The sequence below is a fragment of the Somniosus microcephalus genome, chromosome 10, assembly GCF_052327205.1.
Source record: "Somniosus microcephalus isolate GS21.2 chromosome 10, FLI_Smic_1.0, whole genome shotgun sequence".
Lineage (NCBI taxonomy): Eukaryota > Metazoa > Chordata > Chondrichthyes > Squaliformes > Somniosidae > Somniosus > Somniosus microcephalus.
Window position 1 is genome coordinate 6,184,399 of NC_140996.1, and position 24,753 is coordinate 6,209,151.

The window sequence follows — 24,753 nt, forward strand, 5'->3', positions numbered from 1 at the left end:
ATTTAAGGTGATTGGCAAAAGAACCAAAGGCGACGTGAGGAAAAGCTTTTTTACTCAGCGAGTGGTTAGGATCTGGAATGCGCTGCCTGAGAGGATGGTGGAGGCAGACTCAATCACTGCTTTCAAAAGAGAGTTGGATAAGTATCTGAAGGAAAGAAATTTGCAGGGCTCCGGGGAAAGGGTGGGGGAGTGGGACTAGCTGAAGTGCTCTTGCAGAGAGCCGGCACGGGCTCGACGGGCCGAATGGCCTTCTTCCGTGCTGTAACCATTCTAGGATTCTAGCCCCTATTTAAATGGCTAGCAACAAATGGCAAATAACACAGACTTTTCCAGCTGACTATTGGAAATGTCCTTTAGTATTTTAAAAGCTTAATGGAAGGGAAGGATTCTCCTTCACCCATCTTTCTACCTGCCCTGAATGCTCTTCTCGTCCTCTCAGCCCCCGCCCACCCCCCGCCCCCCCTCACTGTCCAGTAACCCGCGCTGGATGTAAACGTGTGGAAACCAGATGAGGACAGCATTGCGTTTGACTGACTGCCCTCTGCAGTGAATAGCTTGCTAGCACCCTATCGAGGTTCACACACACAAATAATTGCCACCTGGGCGAGGTACTGGATGAAGGAAATGCAGCTGATAAACTGAAGCCCAACAGTAAATTAAGAACCAACATTCCCTTTTCTCCCCCCATTGTGTTTAATCAATCCCCGATACATTTTTCATACCTTCATCAGCCACATCAGATGTGTCTGACCTTTCTGTGGGGAGATCTTCATTGCCATTATGGTCTAAAGAAGATGAAGCTGACTTGGTGCCAACTCTGTTGTTTTTCCTTTCAGAGGTAGCAAGGGGATGGCTTCTTTCCTGATTCTCAGCTCTGACGTCTTCTCTGGGGGACTGAACAGAGATTTAATGCTCATTAGCAGCACAAAACTCTCATTGACTGACAATAAATCCCTTTGAATTAATAATTTGAATTAAGACATAATCATGTAAACAAGCTTCGATATCCAATCATTGATTCAGCCCATTTCCAGAAGACTGTAGCTTTACCCTCCTAAATGGAACGGGCTACAGAGAGCCAATTGGTGATGACGGTGAACGTGACAAGAACGTTTTTAGCAAATAAAAACTTTTTTTTTTAAACTTAGAGCACAGTGTTCTATGTGACTGAAACTGTAAAAGGAGTCTCAACTATGTTGAGTAAGAAAACAAGTTAAATCAAGACAAGGCAACTCATGGGCTTTCCCTTGTGTGAAAGAAAGAAAAGGAGAATAAGGCGGAAATGGTACAAGGCCGTGGATATAGCAGAGGGGGGAAAGACGACAGGAGGTGACTTTCGACTGTCGGCAATCCATTTGTAGGCTGAGAACAGGCAGCTAGCAAGTGTAAGGTTGGGAGGATGGGCACAGGCCCTCCTGATGTCGGCTCTGACGGAAGTTGAAAATCCCCCTCCACTCTTACCTGTTGACACAGAGAGCACATTTCATCAGGCACAGCGAGGGAGAAATTCAACTCATGCTTGTTGATCTTGTGCCTGAAAAACTGGTCAGGAGTTGATTAATTGGGTAATTGGTGGTGGGGGGGGGGGGGGGGGACGGGGGGGCGGGGGGCAGACGGTGGTGCGGTGAGGAAACCTGGGACGCCTCATTGACACCCAAACCTTGACTGATGCCATACTCAGGTGGGGCCTGTTCCTGTGCAAGCAGCCTGCCCGCCTGCCTGAAGCACGCTGTTTTACAGTGCAAAACTGGAACCCACACTGGGTGTAGGAGCCCAATGCTCAATTCAGGTACAATTGGGTGGAGCTTGTGCAGTCCAAGCTCCGCCCTGTTGTAGCAGGTCTGGAACAGCCGAACCATCGGTCCTGAAAGGACACCACTCAAAAAATGGCCACAAAACTATTGCAAGCTTATATTTTGCAAAGTTAGATTTTTGTGGAGCCAGCAAGAGGGACGGGCGATGGGAGCGGTGAGCTGAGTGAGGACGGGCGATGGGGGCGGTGAGCTGAGTGAGGACGGGCGATGGGGGCGGTGAGCTGAGTGAGGACGGGCGATGGGGGCGGTGAGCTGAGTGAGGACGGGCGATGGCAGCGGTGAGCGGAGTGAGGACGGGCGATGGGAGCGGTGAGCCGAGTGAGGACGGGCGATGGGGGCGGTGAGCGGAGTGAGGACGGGCGATGGGAGCGGTGAGCGGAGTGAGGACGGGCGATGGGGGCGGTGAGCTGAGTGAGGACGGGCGATGGGAGCGGTGAGCTGAGTGAGGACGGGCGATGGGAGCGGTGAGCTGAGTGAGGACGGGCGATGGGGGCGGTGAGCTGAGTGAGGACGGGCGATGGGGGCGGTGAGCTGAGTGAGGACGGGCGATGGGAGCGGTGAGCTGAGTGAGGACGGGCGATGGGGGCGGTGAGCTGAGTGAGGACGGGCGATGGGGCCGGTAAGCTGAGTGAGGACGGGCGATGGGGCGGTGAGCTGAGTGAGGACGGGCGATGGGGGCGGTGAGCTGAGTGAGGACGGGCGATGGGGGCGGTGAGCTGAGTGAGGACGGGCGATGGGAGCGGTGAGCTGAGTCGGGATGGGCGGTGGGAGCGGTGAGCTGAGTGAGGACGGGCGATGGGGCGGTGAGCTGAGTGAGGACGGGCGATGGGGGCGGTGAGCTGAGTGAGGACGGGCGATGGGAGCGGTGAGCTGAGTGAGGACGGGCGATGGGAGCGGTGAGCTGAGTGAGGACGGGCGATGGGAGCGGTGAGCTGAGTGAGGACGGGCGATGGGGGCGGTGAGCTGAGTGAGGACGGGCGATGGGAGCGGTGAGCTGAGTGAGGACGGGCGATGGGGCGGTGAGCTGAGTGAGGACGGGCGATGGGGGCGGTGAGCTGAGTGAGGACGGGCGATGGGGGCGGTGAGCTGAGTGAGGACGGGCGATGGGGGCGGTGAGCTGAGTGAGGACGGGCGATGGGGGCGGTGAGCGGAGTGAGGACGGGCGATGGGGGCGGTGAGCCGAGTGAGGACGGGCGATGGGGGCGGTGAGCCGAGTCGGGACGGGCGATGGGAGCGGTGAGCTGAGTGAGGACGGGCGATGGGGGCGGTGAGCGGAGTGAGGACGGGCGATGGGGGCGGTGAGCGGAGTGAGGACGGGCGATGGGAGCGGTGAGCCGAGTGAGGACGGGCGATGGGGGCGGTGAGCCGAGTGAGGACGGGCGATGGGGGCGGTGAGCGGAGTGAGGACGGGCGATGGGAGCGGTGAGCTGAGTGAGGACGGGCGATGGGGGCGGTGAGCTGAGTCGGGACGGGCGATGGGAGCGGTGAGCTGAGTGAGGATGGGCGATGGGGGCGGTGAGCGGAGTGAGGACGGGCGATGGGAGCGGTGAGCCGAGTGAGGACGGGCGATGGGGGCGGTGAGCCGAGTGAGGACGGGCGATGGGGGCGGTGAGCCGAGTGAGGACGGGCGATGGGGGCGGTGAGCCGAGTGAGGACGGGCGATGGGGGCGGTGAGCCGAGTGAGGACGGGCGATGGGGGCGGTGAGCGGAGTGAGGACGGGCGATGGGGGCGGTGAGCCGAGTGAGGACGGGCGATGGGGGCGGTGAGCCGAGTGAGGACGGGCGATGGGGGCGGTGAGCCGAGTGAGGACGGGCGATGGGGGCGGTGAGCCGAGTGAGGACGGGCGATGGGAGCGGTGAGCCGAGTGAGGACGGGCGATGGGGGCGGTGAGCCGAGTGAGGACGGGCGATGGGGGCGGTGAGCCGAGTGAGGACGGGCGATGGGGGCGGTGAGCCGAGTGAGGACGGGCGATGGGGGCGGTGAGCCGAGTGAGGACGGGCGATGGGGGCGGTGAGCCGAGTGAGGACGGGCGATGGGGGCGGTGAGCCGAGTGAGGACGGGCGATGGGGGCGGTGAGCCGAGTGAGGACGGGCGATGGGGGCGGTGAGCCGAGTGAGGACGGGCGATGGGGGCGGTGAGCCGAGTGAGGACGGGCGATGGGAGCGGTGAGCTGAGTGAGGACGGGCGATGGGAGCGGTGAGCTGAGTGAGGACGGGCGATGGGAGCGGTGAGCTGAGTGAGGACGGGCGATGGGGGCGGTGAGCGGAGTGAGGACGGGCGATGGGAGCGGCGAGCTGCGGGCCTTTCAAATAAGGACAGTTGCCAAATCTGGCACCGTCCATGTGCAGAGCCATCACTCCACTGACTTGCTGCCTGTTTTGGGCACAAGTCAAATTTCTCCCCCAGTATCTCCACAGATTTCTATTCCCCTAGTGGAATGATGGCAATCTCCATATGTGCAGATTAAATCAATGGTGAAGAATCATTCTTTTATCATCTCAGATGTTGCTTCCATATGCCGGATTTGAATTGGTTGAGCCTAACAATTTACTATATGTAAATAAATCAGCATCTGTAACACCCATACATACAGATTATACAGATAGAATGAGCACTTGTAAAAATAATTATATAAAACTACAAACACATAACCACAACCACAAAACTCTCCCAAAGACAGGGTCAAACTGTGCACAGCAAACACACTAAAAGAATTACAAGCTCCAGCACATTCAAAACACTTGCAAATAACCACAAAATGTTTACTTTATCTATCGCCAAACCCACAACACGCCAATATAAAAAGCTGTACATTAGTTACCAAAACATTATAAAACAGCATATCCTCTGAGCAATGAGAGAGCCACTAGTATTTTAAAAAAACCTCGGAGTCCACCATCATTTTATTGTGAAGGAAATAAAGTGGAATTTTTTGTAAAGTGGACCAATCTGATCATATGACCCCAGATTCCCCTCCCATTGGAGGGTTTGGGGCAGGGTGGTCCTAGTAGCCACCAATGTGAAACCACTAATGTTCCACAATTTGCTCCCAGAAGCTCATTATACAATTTGGAGACCAGACATCTGCACTTCACTGGTTCACCATCACAAAGATGGAGGGAAATCCAGTTCTGCTGCAGCCAGTTAAAGGGATAGCACAAGAAGCATCAAGCTTAGAGGTGTCAGCAGCTGGAAAGTCCACCATATCTGCTAGTGTCTCTGGAGGTGTTGCTGGCAGCACTGGGCCTGAGGAGGGACTGTCTGGTAAGCACTGAGGGCAGGAGGACCTGTAATAAGAGTGATGCAGGTCAGGGAGGGAGGTGGCGGAAGCAGTCAGTGCAACCTCCACTACCACAAGAACTGCCATACAGTTCAAGAAAAAGTTCAATGACCTGGGTGGCCAAGGCTCTGGTGCCAATAGACATCCTCTACCATTCATACAGCTTTACTCTTTCTCCAGCAGGACCTGGGTGTCAGGGAAACTCACTTCTGAAAAGAGCAACCTCTCCAAACGATCAAGTGTCTACTTTAGTGAAGACTAACTCAACTCACTTTGCCTGCCACAAGGGCTTCTCGACTTCACGGTCACTTCATTTAAAGAAACATTTCATCTTCGTGGCATAGGCGACCTCATATGGGGCAAGTTTCCATGACACAGGCCGATAGACATTCTTCCCTCCCTCTAAAGAACAAAATGTACAACTGGCGCCACAGGAGGACAATTGGGGGAGGATGACACTCACCGACAGCCCTGAGTGTGCAGGAAAAAGTGGCGTTGGATTTAATAGGCAGATGTACAGGACAGTCTGTAGGAGAGGATGAGGTTGGAGGCAAGCTTCAAAGTATTCCAATGACCTTACAATCACCCAGTATTTCTTCAAAGACAAATGTCACTGTGTGCACAGTTAAACAAGCTCTTCTGTCTTTCACATTAAAGGGGGTGCCTTGAAGGACGTGGCCAGCCACTCCGATCACCGCCCAGGCACTTTAAGATCCGCACCTGCTGCCAGATCCTCACCTACTCTGTCCTGGCATCTTACCTGTGCAAGCATCAGCACAGAGCTACCCACTCATGAGGAACTAGTTAGACAGTAACAAGAGTTATCACTGGGTGAATCACTGAACACTAGTGAGGAGGCGGACCTGGGAGCGAAAGAGAGACAGTGTGCCATTCCTCCACGGAGAAGGGACGAGTAACAAATGTCGTCAGTTGATGATCCTAGGGTCCCAGATCTCAGGGGCCCAGTCTTCAAAGGAGCAATAATACAAGAGCATCAATCTCACATTCAGGCAGTGGAGACGGTTTCTAGACAGATGGTTGAGACGATGGGTAAGTGGGAGGAGTCCACTGCTTGGATCTGCAGAACACTCTGGAGACAGTCTCAGCCAGGAGACTGCTGCAACATCAAGACACCACACCTTGCTACTACTCCTCATTCAACTCCTTGGCAAATTCTCTCTCCATGGTAATATTCTGCAGAATACCATTACAATTCTACCCAGCTAGATATGGGAAGACTGGATAAAGGCTTCATAGGATCTGAACTTTTGCCCTCTCTATTGCGTTTGTCAGTCTGTGGCCTAAACCACCTAAGCTCCTTGTCCTTTTGTTGACCGTATGTTTTTAATCTTAAGCTTGGTCGATGATCAGAGCATGAGCTGTACACCGGACTGACAGTCTGAATACACTTGAACTTGTCTGGTATAATTTGTTGAGGACCATGTAGCATGTTCTTGCCTTATTCATTTGCTATCTGTATGCTGTACGTTCTACTGGCTATGGACACTATGGCGGAACACTGACATAGGTTCAATTATTAAGGATTGTTAACTGTTCAAAATACATATACTTCCTATTTGTTTAACAAGTTAATTGGTTAGCAACTAGTGACTTGGGGATGGGGTGAGATGTGGCAAAACATGATGGGAAAGACACAATGACCTAGCAGAGTTCCTGGTGACTTCTTTTCTCCCCTACATTCCACAATGTTAAATTGGGTTCTTTTAATGTACATGGGGGATAAATTAGAACATAAGGATTAGGAGCAGGAGTGGGCCATTCGGCCCCTCGAGACTGCTCCGTCATTCAATAAGATCATGGCTGATCTTCGACCTCAACTCCACTTTCCCGCCCGATCCCCGTAATCACTTGATTCCCCTAGAGTCCAAAAGTCTATCGATCTCAGTCTTGAATATACTTAACGATGCAGTATACGCAGCCCTTTAGTTTAGGGTTGCAAAATTCTGGGAATTTTTAAAAGAGGAAACTTTCCATGGGAATTTATAGGAATTTGGGGAATTTTGAGTTTTTTTGCACACTAATGGTTTTTGTCTCTGACCCTTATATTATCTTTGTCATCAAAATAGACATACTGTTCCATACAAATAAAAACAGTCTTTCAAAACTTTATTTAGGTTATAATTTTGAACTTTATTGAACCCCCACAAAAAAGACCCATCTAAAATAAAATCAAAAGAGCGTCAGCTTATCTAGCCGGTAATTTGTCCTTATTTTGTCCCTTTGAGTCTTCTACTCATGAATCTTCTACTCATCATTGCCCCTCCTGATTCTCTGACTCTGGCTCTGACGTGTCCATTTCCTCCTGTGTCACTGTCTAGCTGTGTGGTGGACACTTCTGTATCTGGCTCAATAAGTTGTAGGTTCGCCCGGATAGCCACCAGTTTCTCCACTCTCTTGTTAGTCAGCCTGTTGCGCACCTTTGTATGCGTATTCCCAAAAAGTGACCAGTTTCGTTCAGAGGCCGCTGATGAAGGTGGGATTTGGAGTATCACCGATGCAATGGGTGACAGGGCCTCAGATGCACAAAGTCCCTTCCACCAGGTATGTGCACTGATATGCTTGCATGATTCCCATGTCCCGTCCCCATTCCAAAGACCTTGCTTGGTAGAGAACTTTACCAGACTTTCCAGAACTTTGCCCACGTCGAGATTGAGGTGGCGTGCGAGGGTAGAAATCACACTAAGCGCTGTTGATCTGTTCTCCAGAAAGTATTGGTCTCCCAACATGCTTTGGGTCCAGCATGTATGCTGCAGCATGAATCGGCTGGACACAAAATTCCTGACACGTCTGTATGAATTGAACAATTGCCTTCTCCTCTGCTTTGAGCAGCAGGGATGTGGGTAGGGCAATGCTGATTTGTTCTTTTAAATCAGCAAAAAGCCTGGAGAACATCTGACAAGACAGCGTCATCTCCTTCAATCTGAGCAATTGCAGATGCTACTGGTGAGAGTAGTTTAAAGGCTGCTAACCACTCTCTCCCAAAACACATCATCCAGCAGTATTTTCTTGATGGTGGTTTCCATATCCCCAGACTGGGATATTGCCATTTCTTGCAGCGACTCCTTACCCTCCAGAAGGCTGTTGTACATTATGACAACGCCACCCCATCTAGTGTTGCTGGGCAGCTTCAGTGTGGTGTTCTTGTTCTTTGTCGTTTGCTTGGAGTTGTAGGTTGCTGCAACTACCTGTTTTCCCCTGACATACTTAACAACTTGCTTGGCTCTCTTGTACAGTATTTCCATGGATCTCAGACCCATGATGTCCTTGTGGAGCAAGTTGAGCCCATGAGCTGCGCACCCAATAGACATAATATGAGGGTAGGCCTCCTCCACTTGAGCCCAAGCAGCCTTCATATTCGCAGCATTGTCAGTAACTACTGCGAAGACCTTTTGTGATCCAAGATCATTGATGACTGCTTTCAGCTCATCAGCAATGTATGTGCCTGTTTGTCTGTTGTCCTTCATGTCTGTGCTTTTGAAGAACACTGGGAGAGGAGTGGAGACGATGTAGTTTATGATGCCCTCCCCTCGTACATTTGACCACCCATCTGAGATAACTGCAACACAGTCTGCCATCACTATCGTTTCTTTGAGCTTTCCTTGGACTCTGTTATACTCAGCCTCCAGCAAATAAGTAGACAAAGCATGTCTGGTGGGAGGACAGTATGCAGGGCGAATAACATTGAAAAATCTCTTCCAGTACACATTGGCTGTGAGCATGAGGGGTGAGCCTGTCGCATATACAGCTCAAGCAAGGCACTCATCTGCATTCTTCTGGCTATGGTTATCCATTGTATCAAAGAACCTTCCAAGTGGGCCAGGAGTTGCTGATGATAAGGAGCCTGATGCTGAATGTGAACCATCATCTTCTTGAATGGAAGCAGAGGAACTCTGGGCTGACTGCTGTGAGCTTTGAGTGAAGTTGTTGCATTTGGATAAATGCTGCTGCATCTTTGTGGCATTCTTTACATATGGCTTTGTACAGTGTTTGCCCATGTACACAGTCTTTCCATCTTTAATGCCTGGGATAAAATACTTCCACACATCCGACGGTAAATGTGGCATTGTTCTATGCAGAGAAATAAAGGGCATTCATCTCTGTGTCGAACTGCGGTCGATCAGCACGATTGCAACAGGGTGAGTAAATTTTTCCTGATGCTCCATGTGATGGAAGCATAACCTGTGCACGCATGATGCTACATCACCAATAGAGGGAGCTAATCGCTCATCCACTCATCCAACCAATCAGGACACATTTGTTCACAGTCACACACAAAACTTGTAATTATTAAAACAAGCCAAGTAAGAAGATAAACATATATTGATTAAGAAATTCCTTAATAATTAAGATTGCATCTCTGTTAGTAATTTTAAGAGAGGACCTGTGAAAAAAATGAAAGAAATACCAAAAAAAGAATATTATGCCAGCATGTGCTTTTTTGAGCAAAATTCCCAAGCTAAACTTCCCGTGGAAAATTTCCAGAAATTTACCAGAAATTTTCCACCCCTTCACAACCCTACTTTGGGGTAGAGAATTCCAAAGATTCACAACCCTCTGAGTGAAGAAATTCCTCCTCATCTCAGTCTTAAATGGCTGATTCTTTATCCTGAGACTATGCCCCCTAGTTCTACACACTCCAGCCAGGGGAAACATCCTCTCAGCATCTACCCTGTTAATTCCCTTCAGAATCTTCTATGTTTCAATAAGATCACCTCTCATTCTTCTAAACTCTGGCAAGTATAGGCCCAATCTACCCAATCTCTCCTCATAGGACAACCCTCCCATTCCAGGAATCAATCTAGTGAACCTTCGTTGCACCGCCTCCAAGGCAAGGATATCCTTCCTCAGATAAGGAGACCAAAACTGTGCCCAGTACTCCAGGTGTGGTCTCACCAAGGCCAATTGTAGCAAGACTTCTTTACAGTTGTACTCCTCATTACAGTTTGCTGGCTTTATAATTTAACTGTAAGTAGATGTAAAAATGTTGAGTGATGGAGTGAATCATTGACAAGTTAGCAACTGGCAGGTGAAAAAAGTTAGAAGATAAAAAGGAACTAGGGAACAAGCGTAGCAGAAGAGAAAAAAAACATTCTTACCATTGCTGGTCCATTATCCTGACTAACAGCTGAAGGAATTATAAATGTCGTGTCTCCAAATGGAAGTGGTGTACTTGTATCTTGAGCACGCGTGTCAGTGCAAATGATCTTGGATGCATTTGGTCGTTCTCCTTTATCATTATATTCATTGCATGTGTTTTTCCCCACAATTCTAGACACAAGAACATTACGTCATGCACAAGAAAGGTCTGCTCAGCCTATCCAAAGCTCATTTTTCTAATGCATTAACTCTGTCACCTTAGCATTTAACTGTATTTTGAATGACCCTGATGGTAGTTGAGACAAAAACCATGTCTTGGAGATTATTCCAAATACCTTCAAGTAGAAAAATCCTTCTGCTATCTATTTAAAATCTACTTTTCACTTCGGTCCTACTTTCCTGGCTTACTTTAAAATAATATTATGGTCTACCTTAACTATATTTATGAAAAAACTCTGCACATCTGTTGTGCAAATCTAGTCATCTACATTGTGACTGTCAGCCAATGTCAATTTTCTTTCTCCTACTTCTCATTTGTTAAATCCATGTTTTTCTCTTTTATGCTTGGTAAGTAATGAAAGTAAGAAATAAGCAAAGTTACACAAACTCTCGTCACTAATTTCAATTTTCCCATGTTCCACATGATATACCTATCAATTCCTCCAATAAAAGGCGAAGAGTTACGAAGGTGACTAAAGGTTTTTATTGACTAAATAACAGAGCCCACTCTCGTGGGTGATCCGATCCAAGCAGGAGGAATACCAGCCAGTCGCTCACCTTTATACCTGGCCTGGTGGGTGGAGCCAAGGCGGAGTCGGCAGTGGTCATCCCAGGTATAGCAGTGTGGCAAGAGGCGACCTCGTACCGTGATACAATAGTGGTCAGTGATACAGTTATAACGAACAGTGGTGAACAGTGCTAACTACTAACAGTGATACGATAGTGAACGTGGTTTACCACATTCACCCCTTGTTTAGAATTAAGTCCGGCGGGGTGAAGTGTACTACCAATTCTGGTAGGTCAGTCTGTCCGGAGGCTTCGTAAGCCTCTCCGATCGCCGCAGCGGTGGTGTTGCCTTATCCGGTGCTGGTGCCTTATCCGGTGTTGATGCTGGTGTTTGCGTGGTCGGCGAGGGCTCGTGGGGTTCCGGCATGCCGTCTGCCTGGGCTGAGGTTGTGGGGGGGGGGGGGGTGGTGGCGGTGTTTCCGGATCGGCTGAGGGTGCGAGGTCTCGTAGGGAGACAGTGTCCTCCCGCCCGTCTGGGTACGCCACGTAGGCGTACTGGGGGTTGGCGTGCAGGAGGTTCACCCTCTCGACCAGGGGGTCCGTTTTATGGGCCCTCACGTGTTTCCGCAGCCAGACCGGCCCCGGGGCGGTCAGCCAGGTTGGTAGAGTGGTTCCCGTAGTCGACTTCCTGGGGAAAACGAACATTCGTTCATGGGGGGGTGGTGTTAGTGGCCGTGCAAAGTAATGACCGGATGGAGTGCAGCGCTGTCGGGAGGACTTCTTGCCAGCGGGAGGTTGGGAGGCCCTTAGACTTTAAGGCTAAGTGGACGGCCTTCCATACCGTCGCGTTCTCTCTTTCCACCTGACCGTTACCTCTGGGGTTGTAGCTGGTGGTCCTGCTTGCTGCAATACCTCTCTCTAGGAGGAATTGCCGGAGTTCCTCGCTCATGAAGGAGGAGCCCCGGTCGCTGTGTATATAGTTCGGGAACCCGAACAAGGCGAAGAGGGCATTCAGGCACTTAATGACCGTGCTACTGGTCATGTCGGGGCAGGGGAAGGCAAAGGGGAAACGGGAGTACTCATCAACAATGTTGAGGAAGTACACATTACGGTCAGAGGACGGGAGGGGCCCCTTAAAGTCGATGCTCAGGCGCTCGAAGGGGCGGGTGGCCTTGATCAGGCTTGCTCGGTCCGGCCTATAGAAGTGCGGTTTGCACTCCGCACAGGTCTGGCAGTTCCTGGTCATGGTCCTGACCTCCTCGATGGAGTAGGTCAGGTTGCGGGCCTTAATGAAATGGTAGAGTCTGGTGACTCCGGGGTGGCAGAGCTGGTCGTGGAGGGTCTGAAGCCTATCGATATGCGCGCTGGCGCATGTCATTCATGAAAGGGCATCAGGGGATTCGTTCAGCTTGCCTGGCCAGTACAAGATCTCATAATCGTAGGTGGAGAGCTCGATTCTCCATCTCAAAATCTTGTCATTCTTGATTTTGCCCTTCAGCTTGTTATTAAACATGAAAGCCACCGAACGCTGGTCGGTGAGGAGGGTAAATCGTTTGCCTGCCAGGTAGTGCCTCCAGCGCCGTACTGCCTCCACGATCGCCTGGGCCTCTTTCTCGACCGACGAATGTCGGATCTCGGGGCCCTGTAGGGTCCTTGAGAAGAAGGCCACTGGCCTCCCCTCCTGGTTTAGGGCGGCGGCTAAGGCGAAGTCGGATGCGTCGCTCTCCACCTGGAAGGGGATGGACTCGTCCACTGCGTGCATCGTGGCCTTGGCTATGTCTCCCTTAATGAGGGAGAAGGCCGCGCACGCCTCCTCCGTGAGGGGGAAGGAAGTGGCTTTCAGGAGGGGTCTGGCTTTGTCCGCGTAATTGGGTACCCATTGGGCATAGTAGGCGAAAAGCCCCAGGGTTCTCCTAAGTGCTTTAGGGCAGTGGGGGAGGGGTAGCTCCATGAGGGGGCGCATTCTTTCTGGGTCGGGGCCGATGATTCCGTTCTCCACTACGCAGCCGAGGATGGCAAGGCGCGTGGTATTAAACACGCATTTCTCCTTATTGTAGGTGAGGTTCAGCCGTTGGGCCGTACGGAGGAATTTCTCCAGATTCGCGTCATGTTCCTGCCGGTCGCGGCCGCAGATAGTGACGTTATCTAGGTAGGGGAATGTAGCCTGCAGTTCGTTCTGGTCAACCATCTGGTCCATCTCCCTTTGGAAGACCGAGACCCCATTAGTGACACCGAAGGGGACCCTAAGGAAGTGGTATAGGCGCCCATTCGCCTCAAAGGCGGTATACTGGCGGTCCTCAGGGTGGATAGGGAGTTGGTGGTAGGCCGACTTCAGGTCGATGGTCGAGAATACTTTATACTGTGCAATCTGATTGACCATGTCAGATATGCGGGGGAGGGGGTATGCGTCCAGCTGGGTATATCTGTTTATGGTCTGGCTGTAGTCGATGACCAGGCGGTTTTTATCGCCGGTCTTTACGACTACGACCTGGGCACGCCAGGGGCTGCTGCTCCCCTCGATAATGCCCTCTTTCAGGAGGCGCCGCACCTCAGAGCTAATGAAGGCTCTGTCCCCGGCGCTATACCGCCTGCTCTTGGTAGCGACGGGTTTGCAGTCAGGGGTAAGGTTAGCAAACAGAGAGGGTGGCGGGACCTTGAGGGTGGAGAGGCTGCAGGTGTTACTCGGTGGGCGGTTTAACGTTTGCTGGTTGTTGACTGTGAGTGGGGGGAGGGGTCCACCGTATGCTAGGGTTACGCTTTGGAGGTGGGATTGGAAGTCCAGCCCTAGTAGGACGGCAGCGCAGAGATGGGGGAGGACGAGGAGTTTAAAGTTTTTATACTCCGTGCCCTTAACCGACAGGGTCACGACACAGTAGCCGCTGATGTCCGTGGCGTGGGACCTCGATGCCATCGAGATTCGGCTGCGCGTTGGTAGGACAGAGAGGGAGTAGTGGCTCACCGTGTCTGGGTGGATGAAGCTCTCCGTGCTTCCGCTGTCGAACAGGCAGGTCGTGGCGTGGCCGTTCACTTTGATGTCCATCATTGACTTGGACAGATGGTGCGGGCGGGCTTGGTCCAGGGTGACGGAAGCTAGTGTGTAGCTGAGCGAGTCGTTGTCATCTGCGGGCGAGGCGGTCGGGCGTGGTGAGTAAAATGGCGTCTCCCACGAGGTAGGGCAAAATGACGGAGAAGATGGCTGCCCCCGTAGCTCACATGAGGCACTATTGGGGTCGGTTGCCTTAATCAAAGATGGCCGCCCCCATGACTCATGTGTGGGGATGCTGGCCTCAGTTGCCCTAAACAAAGATGGCCGCCCCCATGACTCATGTGTGGGGATGCTGGCCTCAGTTGCCCTAAACGAAGATGGCCGCCCCCATAGTTCGCATGCGGCACTGCTGGCCTCTGAGGATCCGCTCCTGCAGGCCTTGGAGAAGTGGCCTTTCTTCAGGCAGGTTTTGCATATGGAGTTCTTGGCTGGGCAGCGCGACCTCGGGTGCTTCTCCTGGCCACAAAAAAAAACAGCCGGCGGCCCGATCGCGGATGCCCGATGTCGGGGCCGGTGCCGGGGGTGGCGGGGCCGGTCGGGTCCGGGACGCCGACGCAGAGGTGGGTCCCGGGGGCGGCGCTGGGAAGGGTGCTGTGGTAGGGGTCGGGCCCGAGTCCCAGGGTCGCGAGCAGTACCTGGTGAATGCTTCCTGATCTTGGTGGGCCACTTCCAGGGAGATAGCGAGGGCTTCAGCTTTTTCCATGCTGAGGTCTTTAGCTTCCAGCAGTCTTTGCCGTGAGTACTCGGACCGTAGGCCTTTCAGGAATGCGTCGCGGATATTATCTTCAGTATTTTCGGCTGCCGACACCGATTTAAAGTCACAGTTCCTGGCGAGTGCATATAGCGCCTGTGAGAATTCGGCTACTGATTCTCCTGGCTGTTGCGGCCGTGATCTTAGGAGGTGCCTAGCGCACATGTAGTTTACCGGGGTCCGGTACTTCTGTTTCAGCAGGTTGATGGTGGTCTCGTAGGTAGTCATGTCCTCGATGAGAGTGTATACTCTCGGGCTCAGTTGTGCCTGCAGGACACTTAGTTTGGATGCCTGAGGGACGCTGGATTCTCTCAGGTATGATTCGAAGCAGACCAGCCAGTGTTTAAAGTCTGCAGCTGAATTTGCTGCTCGTGGGTTCAGGTCCAGGTACAGCGGTCTGAGGGCTCGCAGCCAAGCTGGCTGGTGTGGCTGTGCTCCTGGGAGCTGCGCTGGTGGCTCCTCCGCCGGTTGTGACTCGTTGTCGGACATCATTAAATTTAGTCAATAAAATTGATATACCTATCAATTCCTCCAATAAAAGGCGAAGAGTTACGAAGGTGACTAAAGGTTTTTATTGACTAAATAACAGAGCCCACTCTCGTGGGTGATCCGATCCAAGCAGGAGGAATACCAGCCAGTCGCTCACCTTTATACCTGGCCTGGTGGGTGGAGCCAAGGCGGAGTCGGCAGTGGTCATCCCAGGTATAGCAGTGTGGCAAGAGGCGACCTCGTACCGTGATACAATAGTGGTCAGTGATACAGTTATAACGAACAGTGGTGAACAGTGCTAACTACTAACAGTGATACGATAGTGAACGTGGTTTACCACACCACAAAAACAAACCAGGGTAAAATTCACCATCCGCGTGCGCGTAAAGTGGATTGTCAGCCCGTCATACAGCCACCCCAGCCCCCCACCCGATTTTCTTTACTAGTGGCCGATCCACTACTGCCCGTTTTGCACCCCTACTAAAGGTGACTTTTACCCTCCATGTCTCTGAGCTACAGCCACCATGACAATTCCCAACACACCCTCCTGTCTACCCCTGAAATACAGTGGCCATGTTGAATTTCTTAATTTAAAATACTGGCCCAGAAATTCGGGTCGGGGGCTTCCCGCGGGTGCAAGCATCCGACCTGCACTTACCTAGCGCGCCGGTCGTTGAGCTGCGGGCCCGCGTGGGATTCCGATCCTGGGCCTGCTCCAACTGCTGGCGCGCAGTGCTTGCGTATCCCAGGGGCGCAGTTAGTTTGAAGCGTCCTTTGGGATCACGTGGGCCATGGAGAGCCAATGGTAGCAGGGAATCTGTATTCATAGATTTGACAGGAAGAGCTGTCAAATCTATGAATACAATTCAGCCCCAAAACATAACTAAAACTTCAAATAAATTTTAAAAAATACATCACATTTTTAAAATAACTATAAATTACATAAAATAACTATTTTAAACAATAATTTAAATTTTTGAACAAATTAATTACAGTTTCTAACGGGGCTAAAAATAAACTTATCTTTCTTTAAAGTATTTAAAAATAATAAACCTGTGGAAAAAATGTTTTAATTTTACTTAATTCACCACTTACCTTGTTAAAAGCAGGCCTTGCGACTGCTTTTTAAAAGCGTAGCTCCTGGAGACTTACCCTCCCGGAGAAACCTGCAAAAAAACCGGAAGTCCCAGGCGTACGCGCTGCCTCTCCGGCGCACGCGTTCGACCTGTGAACCCCTTCCTTTAAGGGAACGGAAGTTCCAGTTTCCCGCGCATGCGCAGTGCATGCACGAAACCGGCACTTTCGTTGAGCCTTCACGTGAGTACCCAACGCGTACGCACCCGTGGGGACCCGAAGTTCTGGAAACTTTATCACAATTTATGCTGTATGGGGAACCACATCATTTATACCCACAGGTTAGTAAATACAAAGATAAAATTTAACTTTGCACAGATAACCATCTTTTGAAGCAATAAAAGGATTGCAAGATAAATATTAAAGAAATACAGACAAAAGATTATATATAAAGAGAAAACAAAATTAGGAGCTGATCAGTTAAGTTATACTCTGTTCAATATTTTTAAGTTTAATACTTTTGTTTAAACAAATAAAACTCAGTGGCATTTTAACATTGTTTTTTCCTGCATAATGCACTATTGCAACAGAGGTGTTCTATTCAGTATCTTAGCTGTCCAGATTCCAACAATGGCTAATTTCTATCTGCAGTCTGATGGGACGAGTGGGCTTCTAGTAATTCATTGTAAAAACTCACTAACTCATTACAGTTAAACAGCTAGCTATGGGCAGTCCTTGAGAGAAACTCAGTACAGTGAGGGATAAGCGCTCAAAGAATAAAATTATGGTATGAATTTTAGCATTAAAAAATTCTTCAATATTACCATCATCTTCCTACTACAGAGACTAATTCACCAATTAAAACTAAAAAATGAGACGGGCGTATATAACTTCTCTGATCTGGAGTTAGTAAATTAAAAGATCAGAATTAAACAGATTGCCTTTGTGAGTAGTACAGCTCTAAATCTAGTGATTATCTGGGTAGCCAGTTTATAATGCAGACATTTCCTTACCCTGCGAAGTAGGCATCGTCATTGGATAATTGCAGGTTATCCATTTCATCTTTTTTTAATCCCAGGTCTGTGCCATAATTCTGCTGTACCACGCTAAGGAGCTCCGTTTTACTCAAACGCTAGAAACACAACAAAAAAACTGTGAAACTGGAAATGAAACAAAAGGAATTAGAATTGCGTAGGGTTTTCAACATTCTTCAATCAGGAAGCATGCTCCAGACTGGAGAGGAGTGGAGATGTTCTGAAGAAATCAAACAGTAGGTGTCACCCTCTGGTGAGCTTTTTGACATACAGTATCTATGGCCATGTGGTGATGTTGGCCATGTGGTGATGTTGGCCATGTGGTGATGTTGGCCATGTGGTGATGTTGGCCATCTGCACCCATCACTTACCTTCACAGCACACTTTTGCACCCCTCCGACCCCCGCAGACCCACTGCTTGCCTCGGTGACCCTGGTGGGGTTTGCAGCCTTCGGGAAGCCCGCACCTGTGTGGGTAAAATGGGGATAATCCTCTATCTGCCTGTTAACTACATGTTAACAGGCAGTTAAGTGGCTGTAATCCCCTTCCTGCCTCCAGGAGACGGGACCCGGTGCGGGTCGGGTACCTGCCTCCCGGGAAGATGGCACGGAGGCGTGTTGGGGGCGGGATGGGCACCCGTCCCCAGATTCTGCCATTTTCCTGGCAGTCCCGCCTCCAAACCCACCTCCCCAGGGCTGGCAAGGTCACACCCATCGAGTCATAATGGCACAGAAGGAGGCCATTCGGCCCATCGAGTCCGTGCCGGCTCTCTGTGGAGCAATCCAGTCAGTCCCATTCCCCCGCTCTATCCCCGTAGCCCTGCAAGTTTATTTCCTCAAGTGCCTATCCAGTCTCCCCTTGAAAACATTGATAGAGACATTGATGGCTCATCAAATGCCACATAAGTATGCTCCAAAAAATCTAGTTCAGCCAGTTACGGTTAGCTGGATTATAGAGTTTACAGGTGCATACAAAAGAACAGAATTCTGGATGAGAATGCAGCCTGGGAGCTTCACATACCAATTCAGCGTGAAGCTTCACTGCTGGCAGTTGCATTTTGTACCAACCTTTTGGATTGATAGTGGGGTACCACGACGATCAGTACTTGGGCTTCAGCTATTCACAATCTACATCAATGATTTGGATGAGGGGACCAAATGTAATATATCCAAGTTTGCTGATGATACAAAGCTGGGTGGGAATGTAAGTTGTGAGGAGGATGCAAAGAGGCTTCAAGGGGATATAGACAGGCTAAGTGAGTGGGCAAGAACATGGCAAATGGAATATAATGTGGAGAAATGTGAAGTTATCCACTTTGGTAGGAAAAATAGAAAAGCAGAGTATTTTTTAAATGATGAGAGATTGGGAAATGTTGGTGTTCAGAGGGACCTGGGTGTCCTTGTACACGAATCACTGAAAGTTAACATGCAGGTACAGCAAGCAATTAGGAAAGCAAATGGTGATGTAAAGAGACTACTGAGTGCTTGGTTTGAGTATAAAACAAGGCTTTAATCAACTGTTTCAAAACCATGAGATTCTAGTTACAATCCCTAGTTCCTAGTTACAGAAACATCCCGAGCAAGCTGGGCCCACACCCGAGTATTTATACTCCTTGGATGGCGCCACCAGCTGGCCGCCCAGTGTTACTTCATGAGTCATGATAAGATTCATGACAAATGGTATGTTGGCCTTTATTACAAGAGGATTTGAGTATAAGAGTAAAGACATTTTACTGCAATTATATCGGGCCCTGGTGAGACCACACCTGGAGTATTGTGCACAGTTTTGGTCTCCTTACCTAAGGAAGGATATATTTGCCACAGAGGGAGTGCAACGAAGGTTCACCAGACTGGTTCCTGGAATGGGGGATTGTCCTATGAGGAGAGATTGAGTAGACTGGGCCTATATTCCCTAGAGTTTAGAAGAACGGGGAGTCTAGAACCAGGGGTCACAGTCTCAGAATAAGGGGTCGGCCATTTAGGACTGAGATGAGGAGGAATTTCTTCACTCAGAGGGTGGTGAATCTTTGGAATTCTCTACCCCAGAGGGCTGTGGAGGCTCAGTCGCTGAGTATATTCAAGACAGAGATCGATAGATTTTTGAATATTGAGGGAATCAAAGGATATGGGGATAGTGCAGGAAAGTGGAGATGAGGTAGAAGATCAGCCATGATATTATTGAATGGCGGAGCAGGCTCGAGGGGCCAAATGGCTGACTCCTGCTCCTATTTCTTATGTTCTTATAAAGTTGAGGGGAAGCCGAACAAGAATGGTATTATTGGTAGAAGTGTGGAAGTCTGGCTTACATGCTAAGACCCTGCATATTGTTATACAAGACTGATAGTCTTCTTGTTAAGTCCACTGTCTGTATTCCCAGTTTTTAAAAATAGACAATGGCCTAGGAATTGGATCACGCTGCGCTCGTTTAACAGGCGCAAAATGGACGCATAAGGTCCAATCTGGCGGGCAATGTCTGCGAACTCACTCCGCACCAGTAGTGCATCAGCTGCCGTAATGGTTAGTGTTCCATTGTAGGACGTGTACCTGAAACAGGCGTATGCAAAGAACCTAACTACTATCTGAGGATCCCTTTGCAAAATTCAATTACAACTGACCACAGCATGTGCTGTGAATGTTGCGGTCAGTTTCTTCAGGCACTTAGCAGCCAAACCAGCAGTCCTTAAAGGACCACGGAAGGCTGCCACAAGAAAGGCAAGTTTCAACTTTTTTTAAAAACTTACCTTATTGTGGAGCTGAGCGGAGGAGTGGTTCTCCCGCCCCACATTAAATCCGAGGGATGTTGCCGGCCACTGCTCGCCCTCCTCCCAATTGCTACCTCCCCCCCCCCCCCCCCCCCCCCAGGACTCTCCCAAGGCCCTCGGCTGGCATCTTAGCCGGTTGATCTTGCTGCCCCCCCCCCCCACCTTTGGTGGCAAAAACAGGAAGGCAGATTATTATTTGAATGGCAATAGATTGGGAGAAGGGGAAGTGCAAAGAGACCTGGGTGTTCTTGTGCACCAGTCACTGAAGGTAAGCATGCAGGTGCAGCAGGCGGTTAAGAAGGCAAATGGTATGTTGGCCTTCGTAGCAAGAGGGTTCGAGTACAAGAACAAGGATGTCTTGCTACAGTTGTACAGGGCCTTGGTGAGACCGCACCTTGAGTATTGTGTGCAGTTTTGGTCGCCTTACCTGAGGAAGGACGTTCTTGCCATGGAAGGAGTGCAGCGAAGATTCACCAGGCTGATACCTGGGATGGCAGGAATGACGTATGAGGAGAGATTGTGTTGATTGGGATTATACTCACTGGAGTTTAGAAGATTGAGAGGGGATCTCATCGAAACCTATAAAATTCTGTCAGGCCTGGACAGACTAGATGCAGGAAGGATGTTTATGATGGCCGGGGAGCGCAGAACCAGGGGTCATAGTCTAAGGATAAGGGGTAAGCCATTTAGGACTGAAATGAGGAGGAATTTCTTCATCCAGAGAGTGGTGAACCTGTGGAATTCTCTGCCACAGAGGGCGGTGGAGGCTAGTTCATTAAATATATTCAAAAAAAGAGTTGGATATATTTCTTAAGGCTAAAGGGATATGGGGAGAAGGCAGGGACAGGGTACTGAATTTGGATGATCAGCCATGATCTCATTGAATGGCGGAGCAGGCTCGAGGGGCCGAATGGCCTACTCCTGCTCCTATCTTCTATGTTTCTATGTTTCTATGACCGGCGAACTGGGTAATGAGCAAACGATGACCGGCGCGCTGATTGGCCGTGGTCCTGTCGCTGGCCCCATTAGGCACACGCAGTGTGCGCTGCACCGGGATCGCGCACCAATTCAACCATGATCCAATTTCTGGGCCAGTTTCCCTTTCAATAGTTGTGCCAGGCTGCGCATGAGCAGGTAGAGTTCCTGTTGATCAGGCAGTATACAAAGGCACTTTAATACTTGGCATTTAGTTGAGGACACTGGAAACCAACATCCTTGTACTGGCTCTCTGCATTTACAAATTCACAGCTGGCAGTGGCACTAGCGAGACAGTGTAATAGTACACGCATGTATACAATAAAAGGAGTGGAGCAATCATCAGATTGCTTTATACTCAGTCACATGTATTAACCATTTTTTTTAAAACCCACTCAGCCTTCCCATTTGATATTTTGCAATTATAGTTTGTATTCCCATTACTGCTACTAATTTATTGCTACAATTATCACTGAGTTTCGCTGTGCAGTTGTGGAAGCTGCATTTTCCACAATTGCTGCTAATTTTTAGAAGCGGCAAATTACATTTAGCTAAACTAAGTGTTTATAATAGTCAGCCAGTAAGAAAATAGAGGAATAATACCTTGTGAATAATAATAATTCAGCATATATAATTGGCTTGCCAACTAGACAACTAATGAAAGCTGACCAGCAGCTTCAAAACGTCCCGACATTTCAAATACGTCTCTGAATACAAGTCTATAATATGCAAAAACAAGTAATAATGCATAGTACAGTGGGACATAGGCTTGTAACTTAACGAATGTGAATGGCCAACATTCCTTCACTCATACGATAGCAAAATACTGTGGATGCTGGAAATCCGAAATAACAACAGAAAACGCTGGAAAAACTCAGCAGGCCCGGCAACATCCGTGGAGAGAGATTAGAGTCGACGTTTCAGGTCGAAACCCTTCTTCAGAACTGAGAGAAACGGCAGGGAATGAAAAGATTAAAAGGCAGTTTGGGGGTTGGGAAATGGGGGAGGGGGTGAAAGAAGAGACATGAAGAGATATTCAAGGTGAGACGAGATGGTAATAGGACCGGTAAAGAAACAAACAATGGCTCGAGATGAAGTGTGAAATGCTCTGGCAGAGTGAGAGACTTTGTTGGTTTGTGCCTTTTCCTTTTTTCTCTCTGTCTCCCACATGGCAGCTGAGAGTGGAGAGAATGTGGAACTCGCTCCCACGGGGAGTGGTTGAGGTGAATAGTGTAGAAGCATTTAAGGAGAAGCTAGATAAGCACATGAGGGAGAAAGGAATAGAAGGTTATGTTGTTACGGTTAGAAGGTCCCACAAACAGCAATGAGATGATAGCCGGAGATTCTTTTTTGGTGATGTTGGTTGAGGGATGGATGTTGGTCGGGACGCTGGGGGTGGCTCCCCTGCTCTTCTTCGAGGTGGCGGCCGTGGGATCTTTTGCGTTCACCCGAGAGAGCGGACGGGGCCTCGGTTTGGCGTCTCATCCGAGGGACGGCGCCTCCGGCGGTGCGGCACTCCCTCGGTGCTGCACTGGAGTGTCGGCCTGGGTGTTTGTGCTCGGGTCACTGGAGTGGGACTTGAATCCACGGCCTTCTGGCTCCGGGGCGCGAGTGCGGCCCACTGAGCCACGGCTGACACTGAAGGGCTGTGGCCATTGAGGAAAGTGGGGAGATCTCCGAACAAGCAAGGAGAATAAACAGTCTGGGAGGGCGAGACATTTTAATCTGAAGAGCCTAGCTTCCCCCACAAGGTAGGGTCCTCCTGTTAATACTTAACACATCTCAGATTGGATAAATGGTAAATAATACGAAACAGAGGGCACATGTTCAGTGGGTGCTGTTATTATGGGTTAGTAACTCACCTGACATTATCATTATGTATACAAATGAATGTCCCATAGGTTTTGTCTGGGGCTGCACTTAATCTTTTTAATGATAATTTTGAATGAAAACTAAGATAAAGTTTCAAAACAAATGCATGGTTAAAGTTTGCACTGTAACAGGTTCAGTATCTGCCAAACGCACAACTTTTCACAAACGATTGATGTTGACTTTTTTTTCTGTTTTCAAAAGGAAACATTTTGTCCCCTCGTTTTCTAACCATCCTGGGGCATGGTTACACACTAGGGTCAGCAACTCTGGTTGAATGTGTTCCTGGCGGTTTCATCACATGACCTCCTGCCCCACACTCCACCCTCCCCATGCTCCCACCATTGGTCGCCCAGCACGTCCATCCTCGCGGCGCGCCGCCTTCCCACAGCCAATCGGAAACCGAAAAGACTCATTTCCCGATTGGATGACTGTGGCAACAAGAGCAGGTCAGAGGCTGGGTATTCTGCAGCGAGTGTCTCACCTCCTGACTCCCCAAAGCCGTTCCACCATCTACAAGGCACCAGTAAGGCGTGTGATGGAATACTCTCCACTTGCCTGGATGAGTGCAGCTCCAACAACACTAAAGAAGTTCGACACCATCCAGGACAAAGCAGCCTGCTTGATTAACACCCCGTCAACCACCTTAAACATTCACTCCCTCCACCACCGGCGCACTGTGGCTGCAGTGTGTACCATCTACAAGATGCACTGCAGCAACTCGCCAAAGCTCCTTCAACAGCACCTTCCAAACCCGCGACCTCTACCACCTAGAAGGACAAGGGCAGCAGACGCATGGGAACACCACCACCTTCAAGTTCCCCTCCAACTCACACACCATCCTGACTTGGAAATATATCACCGATCCTTCATCATCGCTGGATCAAAATCCTGGCACTCCCTCCCTAACAGCACTGTGGGAGCACCTTCACCACACGGACTGCAGCGGTTCAAGAAGGCAGCTCACCACCAGCTTCTCAAGGGCAACTAGGGATGGGCAATAAATGCTGGCTTTGCCAGTGACGCCCACATCCTATGAATGAATAATAAAAAAAAATTATTGAATGCCAGTCAAACAGCCATTTTCCCATCTCCAATACTTTTAGAACTAATAAACAAAAGTATTTAAAAGAAAAACCCACTTTTTTAATTGCCCTGATGATTTTCCTCCCTGGGGTTGCTGGCAGCAGTGTCCTGGAGAGATTAGTCTTCCACTCCTGGGGACTCCAGCGCATTCCCGGAGGGTTGGCCCCCCTATTCCACAGGCACTAACAGCCCTCGGGGGGGTCTTACCCAAGTGGCCAGTTTTCGTGTCATCACCTGGACAGCACGCTCGAAGTTCTCCGCTGCAGTTACACCCGCTCCCTGTGGAACTACTCCGAATGTCTTAGATAATCCTTCGGGGCTAGCTCTGTTGGTCTCCGACTCTTTCCCAGTGATTCCAGAAGAGGGGGGAGGCTGAGGTTAGATTTAATAGAGGTGTTCAAAATCATGAAGGGTTTTGATGGAGTAAATAAGGAGAAACTGTTTCCAGTGGCAGGAGGGTCGGTAACCAGAGGTCACAGAGTGAAGGGAATTGGCAAAAGAACCAGAGGGGAGATGAGGAGAATGTTTTTTTACACAGCGAGTTGTTGTGATCTGGAATGCGCTGCCTGAAAGGGCGGTGGAAGCAGATTCAATAGTAACTTTCAAAAGGGAATTGGATAAATACTTGAAGGGGAAAAAATGACAGGGCTGTGGGGAAAGAGCAGGGGGGTGTGGGACTAATTGGAGAGCTCTTTCAAAGAGCCGGCACAGGCTCGATGGGCCGAATGG

General features: G+C 49.9%; 1 protein-coding gene across 1 annotated transcript in view; it reads right to left on the reverse strand.

The window, feature by feature from the left end:
* Positions 1-24,753, reverse strand: part of gramd1c (GRAM domain containing 1c) — a 94,041-nt gene that overhangs the window by 46,388 nt on the left and 22,900 nt on the right. The window contains exons 4-6 of the mRNA XM_085998372.1: positions 17,313-17,431; positions 10,213-10,384; positions 723-894 (exon numbers count right to left, since the gene is read on the reverse strand). Of these exons, the coding sequence (XP_085854498.1) occupies positions 723-894; positions 10,213-10,384; positions 17,313-17,431 (463 nt within the window). The remainder of the gene's footprint in view (positions 1-722; positions 895-10,212; positions 10,385-17,312; positions 17,432-24,753) is intronic.